Source organism: Vulpes lagopus, chromosome 8 (genome assembly GCF_018345385.1).
Source record: "Vulpes lagopus strain Blue_001 chromosome 8, ASM1834538v1, whole genome shotgun sequence".
Lineage (NCBI taxonomy): Eukaryota > Metazoa > Chordata > Mammalia > Carnivora > Canidae > Vulpes > Vulpes lagopus.
The window spans coordinates 45968643-45981739 of record NC_054831.1 but is presented as its reverse complement, the minus strand read 5'-3'; the positions used below and the strand labels follow the sequence as shown (position 1 = coordinate 45981739).

The window sequence follows — 13097 nt, the reverse complement described above, 5'->3', positions numbered from 1 at the left end:
AGAATGCTAAGTATCAAGAATACCTCAGACTTACTTGAAAAAGAAAAGGACAAGGTGGAAAGATCTTAATCAACCAGATCCAGATCTTTATTAAACTTACAACTAATTATGACAGTATGCCACAAGGATACACATACAGGCAGGGAAATGGGGCAGAACAGACTGGCAAACCAGAATCCAGCAGTTAGGGGCACTTGATTTGTGACGAAGTGGCAGATCATGGGAGAAAGTAAGAGTTCTTCAAATAAAGAATGCTGAGTCATCCTGACACCCACATTACTCCTACTTCATTAAATTCACAAAACTCAATTCTGGATAGACTATACATACAAATATAAAAGATAATAAAGCAGCCAGAACATAAGGCAGGGAAAATTAGGCAAAGATTTCATCTACCACAGAGAAAGCACTAACACAGACAACAAACTGAGTTTAAGTGGACCAAAACAACTTCTATGGACCAAAACAGATAACATAAATGAATCGAAAAGTCACAGAATTAAAGATATAGATATAGATATAGATATATAGATATAACATATAATCTTCAAAGGGATCATTTTCAAATGCATAAAAAACCTTACAAATGAATAAGAAGAAAAACAATTCAATTTTTAATAATGGGCAAGAGATTTCAACAGGCAAATCACAAAAGAATGAAATGAAAAGACCTATAAATATGTAAGAAGTTACTCAATGCCATTAATCACAAGGAAAATGCAAACTATAAAGACAATAAAATACTTCCACCAAAATGGCTAAAATGTAAGAGTGACATTATTAAGTACTAATATTAAAGATATGAAGAAACAGGAACTTTCATATGCTGCTGGTAAGTTAGTAAACTTTCATGACCACTTTGGAAAACTATTTGGCATTATCTAATAAAATTGAACGTGCACAATCAAATCAATCAGCAGATATGAGTGCAAATATATATGTGGTACACCCAAGAGTAATGTACAAGCAGCATCACTATATAAAAAGCAACATGTGTAACAGTCTAAATCTAGAAAATTCCAAATGTCCATCATCAGCAAAATAGAGTAATAAACTATAGTATCCACCCACAAAGGAATAAAAATGGAATAAAAATAAGTAAACTATTACTATATACAACATGGATGTTTTTCATAAACAAGGTGAACAAAAGACACTACAGACAAAAGAACACATACTATGCAATTCCATTTACATAAAATTCAAAAAAGACAAAGCTAACCTCATTAAAAGTCAAGTTTATGAATCTGAAGAGGAGCAAGGTTATTGACAGGAAAAGGAACACAAGCTGGGGGCTTCTGGGGTACTTGGGATATTCTATTTTTTGACTTGGGTGATGGTATCATGTCTTCACTGTTTCACTGAGCTTTTAAACTGTATTTGTGTAATTCTTGAATTTAAAATGTGAACACACACACCCACACCTGCATGTGTACAATTTAACTCTAAGAGTGTGTGGACTAGTCTCTTCTAGGAATGCTTTGTAATGTGCTACTATAAATTTTTATCCATTAAGCACGATAAAAAAGATGTCTGTTTACTCAAGTTTCAATTACATATGTATTACATATAACTTTGCAGATTGTCTATATTATAAATTTTTCATCTCTACCACAAAGATGCACAATGTTTTCATGTTACCATTTGTGCACATTTTTACTTTATTGGAAATAGTAATATGCCATATGACAATAGATTACAAATTCACCAGAGTCTGAAAACCACTCACCATCTCTGTTTAGGCTCTGAAATAAAGCAGGTGGTTTTTAAATATTTTTTTTAATTTTTTTATTTATTTATGATAGTCACAGAGAGAGAGAGAGGCAGAGACACAGGCAGAGGGAGAAGCAGGCTCCATGCACCGGGAGCCCGACGTGGGATTCGATCCCGGTTCTCCAGGATCGCGCCCTGGGCCAAAGGCAGGCGCCAAACCGCTGCGCCACCCAGGGATCCAAAGTAGGTGGTTTTTAAAAATATCAGGACAATACAATTATGAAATGTCATCACAAAATTCATAATTAACCATTCTCAAGAATTCTTAACTATACTTTTGTATTTAAATGTATTTTAATGTATTTAATTGTATTAATACAATTATTAATTTTAATGTATTTTAATGCTTGAGGGTAGAGTTGTAGAATGAGTATAAACAAATAGTTATGTATACCTCATGTTTTCAGCCGAGTCTTCTGGCATTGGAGCAACAGTTTGTACAGCTGGAAGGTTTTTGCTGGTAGCACCATTCACAAAACTAGAAGAGGAGGAAGATGAGGAGGACCCTGAATCCACGGCACCTGTTCCCAAAATAATAATTTTTAGCCTTAAACATAAACTTACTTAAAATAATTTTTATTATATTACTATCTGATTTGAAGATTTACTCATATGAATTTCAAACAGAATTCATCAATTAAAAAAATCATTTGGCCATTAGTACACTAATAACTCTTTATAATTATAAATAATAGTTGTTGCATTAAAATCTAGTTGACTTACTTACATTAATCTAACAACTACGTAACACAAATGGGGTATAAATAAAAGATATCAAGAAATGAAAATAATTTTAGCTAAAATGAGGCTGACAAGACAATTCAAATTTAGATGTGAAAAATTTATGTTTTTATTGCTATATTGTAATATTTTTAGTTTTCACTACTTAAGATACAATTCACAATAAATTGAGCATAAATTTGTGGCACTAGAGCATCAATGTTTATTTTGATAAAATGATGGTTTTAAGGAGGGCTATAATGAATATAATTGTACCTGATTTTAAAATAATGAGTTCTCCTCAACGATATGAAGATGCCACTTTGGAACAGACTTTTCTAGAATACACCATGTAAGTATATTAAAGAGCTGTGGAGTTGAGGGACATCTAGTGTTCCTGAATATTATCTTATCTCACACTACATCACATAAAACTGAATTGCTTACTGGGATTTCTGCTGCAACACTTACATAGCATCTACTTGCCAAAATCTAAACTGGACAATAGGCCCAGTTTAGGTGTTGGCATATAAAATGTATGTTGTGTGTGTGTGTGTGTTTGTATATATTTCTGAGAAGGATGTTTAATTACATTTTATTTTCCACTGTAAAATTATATAATTTATACTATCTCTAGGCTCCTTGCTATGATCACTTCCTATATCTATTCATAAAATAGAAATTATAAGAAAATGTTATAACTTGTTTCATATAAAGATAAAAAAGAGGTAATGAGGTAATTTTATTTTCCTTTAACCTATCTTTTAAAAATAAGGAATTATTCAATAGACACTAAATGCAGATATCTTTTACTACACTGACATATTTGAAAAATCTTAACATATATATATTTTGGTAAAAGAAAAGTATTTTTCTTCCTATTTCTATAAACAGAATGAATATAAAAAATAAGATTATAAACTGTGTAGAAAAACTTTAAAATCTTCAGACAGGTTGGATATATTTATTTATAATATAGATAAACCAAAGATGTTATGTTCTTTAACACAATGCCATTGATAATGTTTATTTGCTAATATAAATATGCTTGATAGAGTATATTCTACTTACTACAACCCCATAAGTGTGTTTTCATGGTATGTCAGACTCAGGTGGTATGATAAACAAGATAGATACAGAAAGAACATAGAAGAGCTATGAAATTAATAAAAATGGGAAGATTCTAAGTAATGATAATAGATGGTAAAGTTCAAAGCTATACAGTTTGGAGAAGAGAAGGCTACTATAGTCAGGGAAGAAAAGTCAGGGATCATCTTGCGTTGTATAAATACCTAAAATGGAATCACAAAGATTTGGGTAAGGATTTATTTAGCTAATAATCAACAGGAACATTTCTGGAAATTTACAAAAATAAAGGTTATTTTAGGCAGGCTTTAAAAATTTGTAGTGATTTGGAATTTTTTGTTCCTAGAATCATTAGGAAAATGTTGGACAATGAACTGGATATGGATACCACTGCAATCTATGTACATAAAGTAATTCAATGTCAAATAATGTTTCTTATTCACATGCATTTTTTCCCCGTTAAGTTGAGGCTCTTAAGGGAGCTCTGTTTTTCCTTAGAGGATTTCATAAAAAGATATATTAGGGTTCAGCCAGTAAACATCACTAAATCTATTTACACTCACTAACGTATTTAATGATATTCTTGATACAACTTATTGATTTTTATATATCAAACTGCAGTGTTTAAATTATCTTTTGGTTTTGCTCCCCAAATACCTTTCAGCAATTTTATTTAACTCTGAAAGTAAATAGCACTGTTTTGAGAAGACTCAAAACAAAAACCAATAGTGTCCTCTAAAATGACCATTAAAAAAATACGTCTTAGAAGTACAGACAAATTCTGAAAGGTAGTAACATAAAATAGAACCTTCTTAAAGGTTATGATAATCTTAAATGATCAGGGCATTTTATTTTTTTAAGATCAAATAAGCAGAAAAATGGAGATATAGAAAACAGAAAGAAAAAGATGAGGTATCACAAAAATATATAAGGACAATACCTGTTGTATTTATCATACTTTTTGGTGTAGCTCCAGTAGCAGCAAATATATTAGAGGTACTGCCTGTTGCCAGCCCACTTCCAGCAGCAGTGGCTCCCACAGTGGTTACAGCCAAACTACCTGGAGGTGGCTTCTTAACAGGTACCACGACACTCCTGAAGAGTAAGAAATGAGGAAAAGTGACAAACACAAGGTTTAAGATGAAATCCAACTCTGCTGTGACATATACAGTCAACATTCAATTATCTTTCTTCCTTTTTTTTTTTTTTTTTAACTTCTGAGCCCAATTTCATTGGTGAAAAGGATATGGACATCAGGATATATTGTGAAGTGTGTTGACTTTAATTCACTTAGCAAAGGTTTATGTAGGATCTGGAGTATACAGAACTTTCTTAAGATGGCTGGTGGGCTATATGAATCTGGAAAAACTGGGAAAATGTATGCTCAAGTTAGAATATTTTGCATCTGCATAGTTTTTGCAAAATATGCATAAAATGTCCTTCTTATCCATATTATATTCTCCATGTGTAAAACTGTCATAAAAACCATTCCAAAAGTCAGATTCTGAAGCTTCTTCATAGTAAAGCTAAAAATTAATCAGGGAATACTGAGCAACATCTAATGGCATAAGTAAGTTTATACTTTATTTTTCTGGGAATAGTTTAGTTGTTTGATACACTGGATACTCAGTTAAAGATTATTTAGCTTTCAAGCCCTGACATTTTTTATCCTTTTTTTTTTCTGAATCTTTAATTTTATTTGTAGTATTTCTTTGATATCAAGGAAATTGATAATCAAGTCACATACATAGTAGCTGTTACATGAGTATCATTTACCTGTAAATACATGAACATATACACGTTGACATTTTGAACAAAGGGATTTCCTAAGTTACTTTAATATATTTAGATAAATTTCACAAAAAAATTTTCTGAATTTGGCATTGTGTTAACCTTAAATAATAAATATGATTTTAAGAGATAAACTATTTATTAGTATAATAAATATCTTCATTTCCAAGTAGTGAAGCTTCATTCTTAAAGTTTACACACTGCAACTTCATAGAAAAAATATTTACCAGTGTTACTCAACCAGTATTGAATTTTTTCATCTAGAAAGTAGACATATGAGATGCTATAAGCTCAAATTTAATGCTTGAAAGCTAATGACTGACAGTACAAAACTCTTCAATCTAAACTAGTACTTTTAAATGTGCCTAGACACACAAAAAATTTAATTGTCCCATTAAAAAGCTTTAAAGAAAATTATATTAGTGATTCATTCTCAAGTAAGTCTATAGCTTAAACATCCCAAATAACACCAATTTCTTCAATGTCAAAAATCTAAATTTATAAGAATTATTACTCTCAATTTTAGGAGTATTTAAAACTTTTTTGTGACCAAATATATTACGATCTTAAATAATTTTACTTGTGTCAGAAAATTTCTTCATTATCTCTTTCTGGATATTTTCTTCTTTTTTCTTTATAGGTGGAATCTAATTCATTAGATTCAACCTTGAACTCTCAACTATTTATTTAATTACCAAAAGCACACTTTATGCTTTCAACCCCTTCACTGGCCTTTCCTCATCCAATGCTTTCATTTAATACATTGAGAAGCAGTGTGACATTATGGAAAGAATATAGGATATAGAACTAGAAAACTAAGTCTCGAGACCTAAATCATTCTCAAGTTGTGTGACCTTTTTTTTTTTTTTTTAGATTTTATTTATTTATTCATGAGAGACCGAGAGAGAGGCAGAGGGAGAAGCAGACCCCCTGCTGCAGAACTCGATTCCAGAACCCCAGGATCACCACCTGCGCCAAAGGCACTCAACCACTGAGCCACCCAGGAATCCCTTAAGTTGTGTGATCCTAAATTTCAGTTTTTCATTTCAAAAATTGCAAGATGAATGCTACATACTTTACATATAAATGGGGAAATTAAATGAGATTGTTTTTAAAAGGATCTTAAAGTATAAGTTATCTTATAAATGTTAATGATTATCACCACTGTGTAAAATGAAATCATTCTCTGCCTACATTATATGTTATCTGGTTATACTATCAATTGAAAAAAAATGAACTAGTATTTTGCGTTTATCATCAAAACTTTCTCTAAACTTCTAAACTAACCTTAGATACACTATTTCACTGGCTATCCAGAAAGAAAACAATTATTAACTCTCAATTTGAAAAAAAATCATTAGTAAATGAACGATAATACTTTCTTCCTACAGCTCATTAAAATCCCTGTGGATAAAGTAAGAAACAGAGACTGGTTTATAGTGCTGTGAGACAGATTTGTAGATTGCAGGAAAACTATCACCAAAAATTCCTGATTAATAGGTCCTTACTAACTTTGGGCAAAAACTCTGTTAATAGACTACTATAGGCATCTTGTCAAGTGCTGAAATTGTGCAGCATATGTTATGAAAAATTAGTTATATGAATGAGTGAAAAAAATTAATCTCAACAACCTCTAATGACAGCTTGTAAATAAAGACAAACAACATTAAATACCAATCTACTAAATAACTGAAAATATCTGGTTCAATAGCAATTAATGTGAAAGCCTCCAGACATTTCATTGACAGCCGACTCAATCAACAGAATCTGGTAGTGCAACATGGCATTTAAATATAGTAGCACAGTGGCTAAAAATCCAGTTTACAATGACAGATCTGAGAATTCTACCTCCCACAATTACTGGCTGGGTGGTATTAGGCAAGTAAACCTCTCTAAGGTCCATTTTCCTCTTAAAATGAGACTTGTAATAGTTTGCAACTTGTAAGACTGTCAAAAAGATAAAAGGATATAATGCATATATAACGTTTAGCACTTTGCCTGGAATATCGTAAATGATCAATACATTTTATCAATTGTTAGGATTGCTATGGCTCCCCAAAGTGCTGATGCAATCTGGGTCTACATCAACAACAGTATGCAGTTTGAGGGAGCAACAGTTCTCATACTCTTTGTGATTGTCAGACCTCATTAACAAAATCTTGTGTGCTGTTGTAGGCATCATATTTCAAGAATAATGACAAACAGCATCATGTCCAAGAAAGAAGAGTTAGGATGACAGTAGATCTGGAGAACAAGTCATGTGAGAGAAGGCTGAGAGACTAGAAAATTATAGTGAAAAGTGTAAAAAAAAAGTAATAAATTTTTAAAAATCTGAAGGTATAGGAAAAGGAAAGAAGATTGAAACTCTGATAAATCTATCAAATTAAAACCAACAGGAGGGAAAAAAAAAAAAACCAACAGGAGGAAGAATCTAGTAACTTTATGAGTTCCAGTTTCCAACTACTGATGTGTTCAAATGACTGGGAGGGTCACATCATCAGGGTTGTGTTCAGAGAGGTAGGAAGCTGGATTTGACTGATTTCTCAGATTCTTTCTCAGCCTATAACTTTATGCAGCCTACTATTTCTCCTTTGATTATAATGGTCAGATAGTTTGCTAAAATCAGAGTACTGTACATTCTTGTCCTTAATATCATTTCTTCAACACTGCCAATTCCCTAACACATCAAACCACTCTGTCCAAACAATTTACCTTACAGATAATTTGCAAGTTTACATTTATCAATATGTGTTGATAACATATTTGTTATCTTTTAGAACGTTATTATATATTTACAATTACTTACACATGAAAATTGAAATTTTCAACTCTTACAAAATCTTCTATCAGACTGTTACTCAGGATGTTCTACTTGGTAGACTATTCCATCTGTACCAAAAGGCTTACCTAGTAGTCTACATAACTACTGTGGGTACCTATTTCAAGTCCATAAATCCCCTTAAATATACATAAAATTCTGACACATACACTTTTTTTAGGGTGAGCAAATAATTATCTGGATTTCAAAAACACAGCCAACAAAAAAGTTAAGAGCTACCATATAAACTACTAAGATATTCCACTCTCCTTCCAAATCTGCTATTCATACAGATGCGTACATAGAATCCTCTATACTACACACACTTCAGCAATTGCATTTTTCCATCTCAAGAATATTCTTTCCACGTTATCCCACACAATTTCAAAATTCTGTGGGAATTTTGTTCCATACCTTAAGACTACAAACTATAAAGAAGTAGATGATTCCTCTATACTACATAAAACTCACACATACTCTAAGGTTGTAAAAGCTATCAATAAAACAGCACAAGCCAAGAAATTATTCAGTATAACTCACTACAACAAAATGTTCCATTGAGTATTGTTTTATAATACATTGAGTGATATATATGTATAAGGGTAAATTTTTCCACCATTGAATTTATCCTATCTCAAAACCAGAGATTTAGGGTGTAATCTATGATTCATTCATTCACATATTCAACAAATATTTATTGAGCACATTGATATGCAAGAGGGCAAGAGGTGGTTCTAAATTCTGACATATACATAGAAAAGACAAAATCCCTGCCGTCATGGAACTTACATTCCAATATGGATAGACAGAAGAAGATACAATAACATGAGTGAGTAAAAATAGTATATGAGATGGAAAGTGCCATGAGAAAAATAAAATACAGATAGGAATAATGACAGTAGCTAAAGAGAAGACTCGCTTAAAAAAGTAGTATTTGAGGAAACACTGGAAGGTGAAAGAGCAAACTATAAAGATATCCAGGGAAGAGTATAAGAGTGTCACAGGCAGTGAGACCTGGAAGAAGGCTAGCGTGAGTCTAGAGACTTATGAGAAGAGAAATCAGAGGAGTAAAAGGGGTCCAGATTGTAAGTCCTTAGAGTCCATTGTAAAGACATTGGCTTTTCCTTATAGTGGGATCAAAAGCAATTAAAAGCTTAAGAAGAAGGGAAAAATATGATCTTAAGGTAAGTAGGACCATTCTGGCTGTTGTATTAAGTTTCTTAAAGGGAAAGTAGGGAAAGACTAGTTAGGAGTTACTGTAATAAGCCAAGCAAGATATGTAGTTTGGAGCAGAATGGCAAAATGAAAGTGGTGAAAAGTAGGTCAAATTTTGACTATATTAAGAAGGCACAAGACATGATTTGCAGATTTTATGTGGGTGTGAGAGAAAAGTCAAAGATGATGTAAAGATTTTTGCCTTAAGCAACATGAAGGGCAGACAAATATGGCTGGAGCAGTTGTTAATCATTCAAACAGTGATGCTGAATAAGCAATTGGATAGATAAGTCTCTAGTTGAGAAGAGAGGACTAGGACTAGGGACATAAATTTAGGAATCATCAGCATATATGCTATTTAATTCCAGGAAAGTTGATGAAATCACCAAAGAAGTGTGTGCAAATGGATAGAAGAAGTGGTTCAAGTACAGAGTCTTGGGGTGTCCATTAGTTAGTTCTATGAATTTTATAAATAGGTTCCTACTTTATCTGTATACCTCAAGATTTGGCCTATATATAAAGTAAGATAGTGAAGATAAGGGTTTTTCAATAGTGACTCATCAAGGCAAGTTTCATAATCATTTGTGGTACCCAGAAAGAGTCCCTTCTTTCTGCTCCATCTTTTCTGTAACACTTATTGAGCACTAACAGTTTAAAAGAATACAACTTCACTGACAAGTTTGAGGAATAAAAAGAAAGTAAGATATAATCCATGTCTTAGAGATACTTGAAGGAAATACAAGAAACCAAGAAATCAACTGTACAATATATTTTAATACTTGCTCTGATCAGAATTATGCACAGGATGTGCATTATCTGAGAACAGTGAGCTGAATCTAAAAGTAGCACAAAAAGGATTGGCCAAGAGGAGAAAAGTTCAATAGTAAAACCTTAGTGAGGCAAAGAGAGGAAAAAAACAGTAGACTAAAGGAACTGCAAATACATCGTTATGACTGGTAAAAGTGAGGACATTCCAAACTAAGAAATTCATCTTTTATTTTGTAATCAAAAATCATTTCAGAATTTTTTCAGTTTTGCATTTAAGAAAAATTACTTTGGCATAAATGCAGAAGATACACTTGTGTCAGTGGGAGGGACCTGGAAATAGTGAGGCCAGTTAGGGAATAGGAGAAGGAATCCACTTGAAAGATACTGAAGGCCTAAAGTGAGGTGATAGCTTTGGGAATAGACATGTCCTATCTTTCCTGTGATTCAGGTCTTTTAACCAACTTCAAGAATAGCTACCTGCTACTTTTTTGAGACTAATTACAAGACCATTTCATTTTTATTTTTATAGGACCTTTAAGAAATAATGCATTGTTATATGCTGAGAAACTGAGTCCCAGAGAGCCAAAGAGAATAAAAGTTATACATCACACAACTAATTACAAAGAGATCCATTATTAATATCCAGTTCTTCTAATTTCCAGATGAACATTTTTCCCTAACAAGGCTTATAAAATGCTAAACATTTATCTTGAAAGGAAAAAAATCGAAGCTTAGGAAAAAAAACAATTTGTTACTGATTTTAGGGTGATATTACAATTTATTGCAGCTCATCAAAAATCACAAGGTTACTGCTGACATTTTCATGTTCTGTATGTCTCTACATAAAATATTTAGAATACTAAAGAAAAAATATATGTAAGAAATAATTATTTCATTAATCCATTTTTTAAGACAGATACTTTTTTCAGCTCACTGAAATGTCTGTGTAAATGCCAGGAGAGACAAAGGGAACATTGGGGACATTAGGATACCACCAGGCTCAGTCAAAACTGAATCTTCTGGCAACTGGCCTTAAACTAGTACACCCAGGACTCCTGGAGCATAATAAAAGCTGGAATTTCAATGGCTATACATCACAGAAGCTTTGAAATGTAAAGGTTGGCAGACTTTAAGTCAATCTGGTTTACAATTACTTGTTCATCCTTTAAGTGATACAAGTAAAACACTTCAAAAAAAATTAGAAAACGAAAGGAAAAGAGATTAAGTCCTCAGCAGTAATTATACTTTTTTATACTCTTAAATCAGTGTAGGAAGATCCCATAATCTCTATCAAACATTTATTATTTTCCCTAAATTGTCATCTTTACTACTAATGTTAAAAGTGTTAATATTAAAAAGCTAGAGAGAAAATAGTCTCATCTTAGACTTTAATAATATGAAGGCTATCTATTATTGCTTTTTTAGTCCTATGATACTTAAAATTTCTATTTTAGAGATTTTCTTACTCAGAGAATAAAACACTTGAAAGCACGGAAATTAAAAGTTTGAGGGGGAAAATATACAAACTAGTCTGCCTGAACTTATTAAACCAGTAGTTTAAACATAAGTGGGATTGTAAAAACCAAAAGGGATGAAATATAAATTATGCAAGATCAATATCTGTTAGCCAGAGAAACAACACAATTGTGAACTTTGTGATATCTCAGACATAAAAGAATTTTCTAAAATATAGTAAATATTAAAATGTACGAGGAAACATACTGTCCCCGTTTTTTTTTTCTTTTGTCCAAACTAAGGTGTGTGGGGGGGCAGATATCTTAGAAATCCCTGGGGAATTAAAACTGACATAAATCACAAATATGTATCAAATTCTCCAAAGATTACAATCATGTGGATATACAAGACTACAATCTTAACATAAAATATAGGATAAAACTTAATTGGTGATGTTAGAGAAAAGTACTACCCTGACCTAAAAGCTATACAGATACTAATATATATAAAAAAATACAGCTTGGCTAGAATATTTTATAAACTACAGATCTATATTTAAATCTATCAAAAGAGACTGCATTGTTGGGGAACCTTGCAACTTGGTTTATGTGTTCTATGATGAGATTATTAAATGCTTCTGTTAGAAATAAAACAATGATAAAGTTATTTCATAACCGTATGTCCTCTATATACATAGTGCTTTCTCACTATAGACCAGTATTAGAAAATCTCTAGCATTTTCAGTGCTTTACAATTCATAAACATACATTTGTTAGAGCCACTCAATGTAATTAGACATATACGTAAATCTGCACAGATGATGACTGAAAGAAATGAAAGAAAAAGAATCAGCACTTTCCAGACATGTGAATAAGAATATTTATATTTAATATTACAACATGATAAAACAATACTGAAAAAAAGTTTTATTTTAGGTTAAGTCTAAATGTTTCTAAAATTTGATGTTGTAATCTACCTAAAGAAGATAATATTATAAATTTCACAACTGAAATTCATAAACGCTCCATCCCAAGTAGGGAAAAACATCCTATGTGGAACATAAGTTAGCATCAAATTACATCAGTTGTTTTAGGAAGCTATTTTCAAATTTACAGTATGAAATGAGTATAAAGAATACATGGTTAGCATGTCTGCAATAAAATCAACAAACTGGTGGCTAACAAAAGTAAAATCCCAGGTGATCTCCATTGGGATTGCACAATATTATTATTAGGAAGTATGATTTAGTTACAAAGAAATGAGCAACTGAGTCGATAGCTATTTTTCAACTAGAGATAAAAATGAAAAATACATTATTGGTAGAGTAAGACCCGTGATAATTCGGTGTTTGAAACTGTGGTATTCAGGACTTTGCTTCTAAAGCCTGTCATCTTGGATCCTATTTTCAAGGAATTCAATCTGATGTTAAAAGACATGTCATAACTTGGATTTCAGACTTTACTGTTTCAGA

General features: G+C 31.9%; 1 protein-coding gene across 9 annotated transcripts in view; it reads right to left on the bottom strand.

Moving 5' to 3' along the window:
* NBEA (neurobeachin) overlaps positions 1 to 13097 on the bottom strand; it is a 664605-nt gene that overhangs the window by 416213 nt on the left and 235295 nt on the right. For 8 of the 9 annotated variants that reach the window (XM_041767622.1, XM_041767623.1, XM_041767626.1 and 5 more), the window contains 2 exons: positions 4520 to 4674; positions 2168 to 2294 (listed from right to left, as the gene is read on the bottom strand). In XM_041767622.1, the coding sequence (XP_041623556.1) occupies positions 2168 to 2294; positions 4520 to 4674 (282 nt within the window). The remainder of the gene's footprint in view (positions 1 to 2167; positions 2295 to 4519; positions 4675 to 13097) is intronic. The other variant, XM_041767624.1, reaches the window with a different exon arrangement.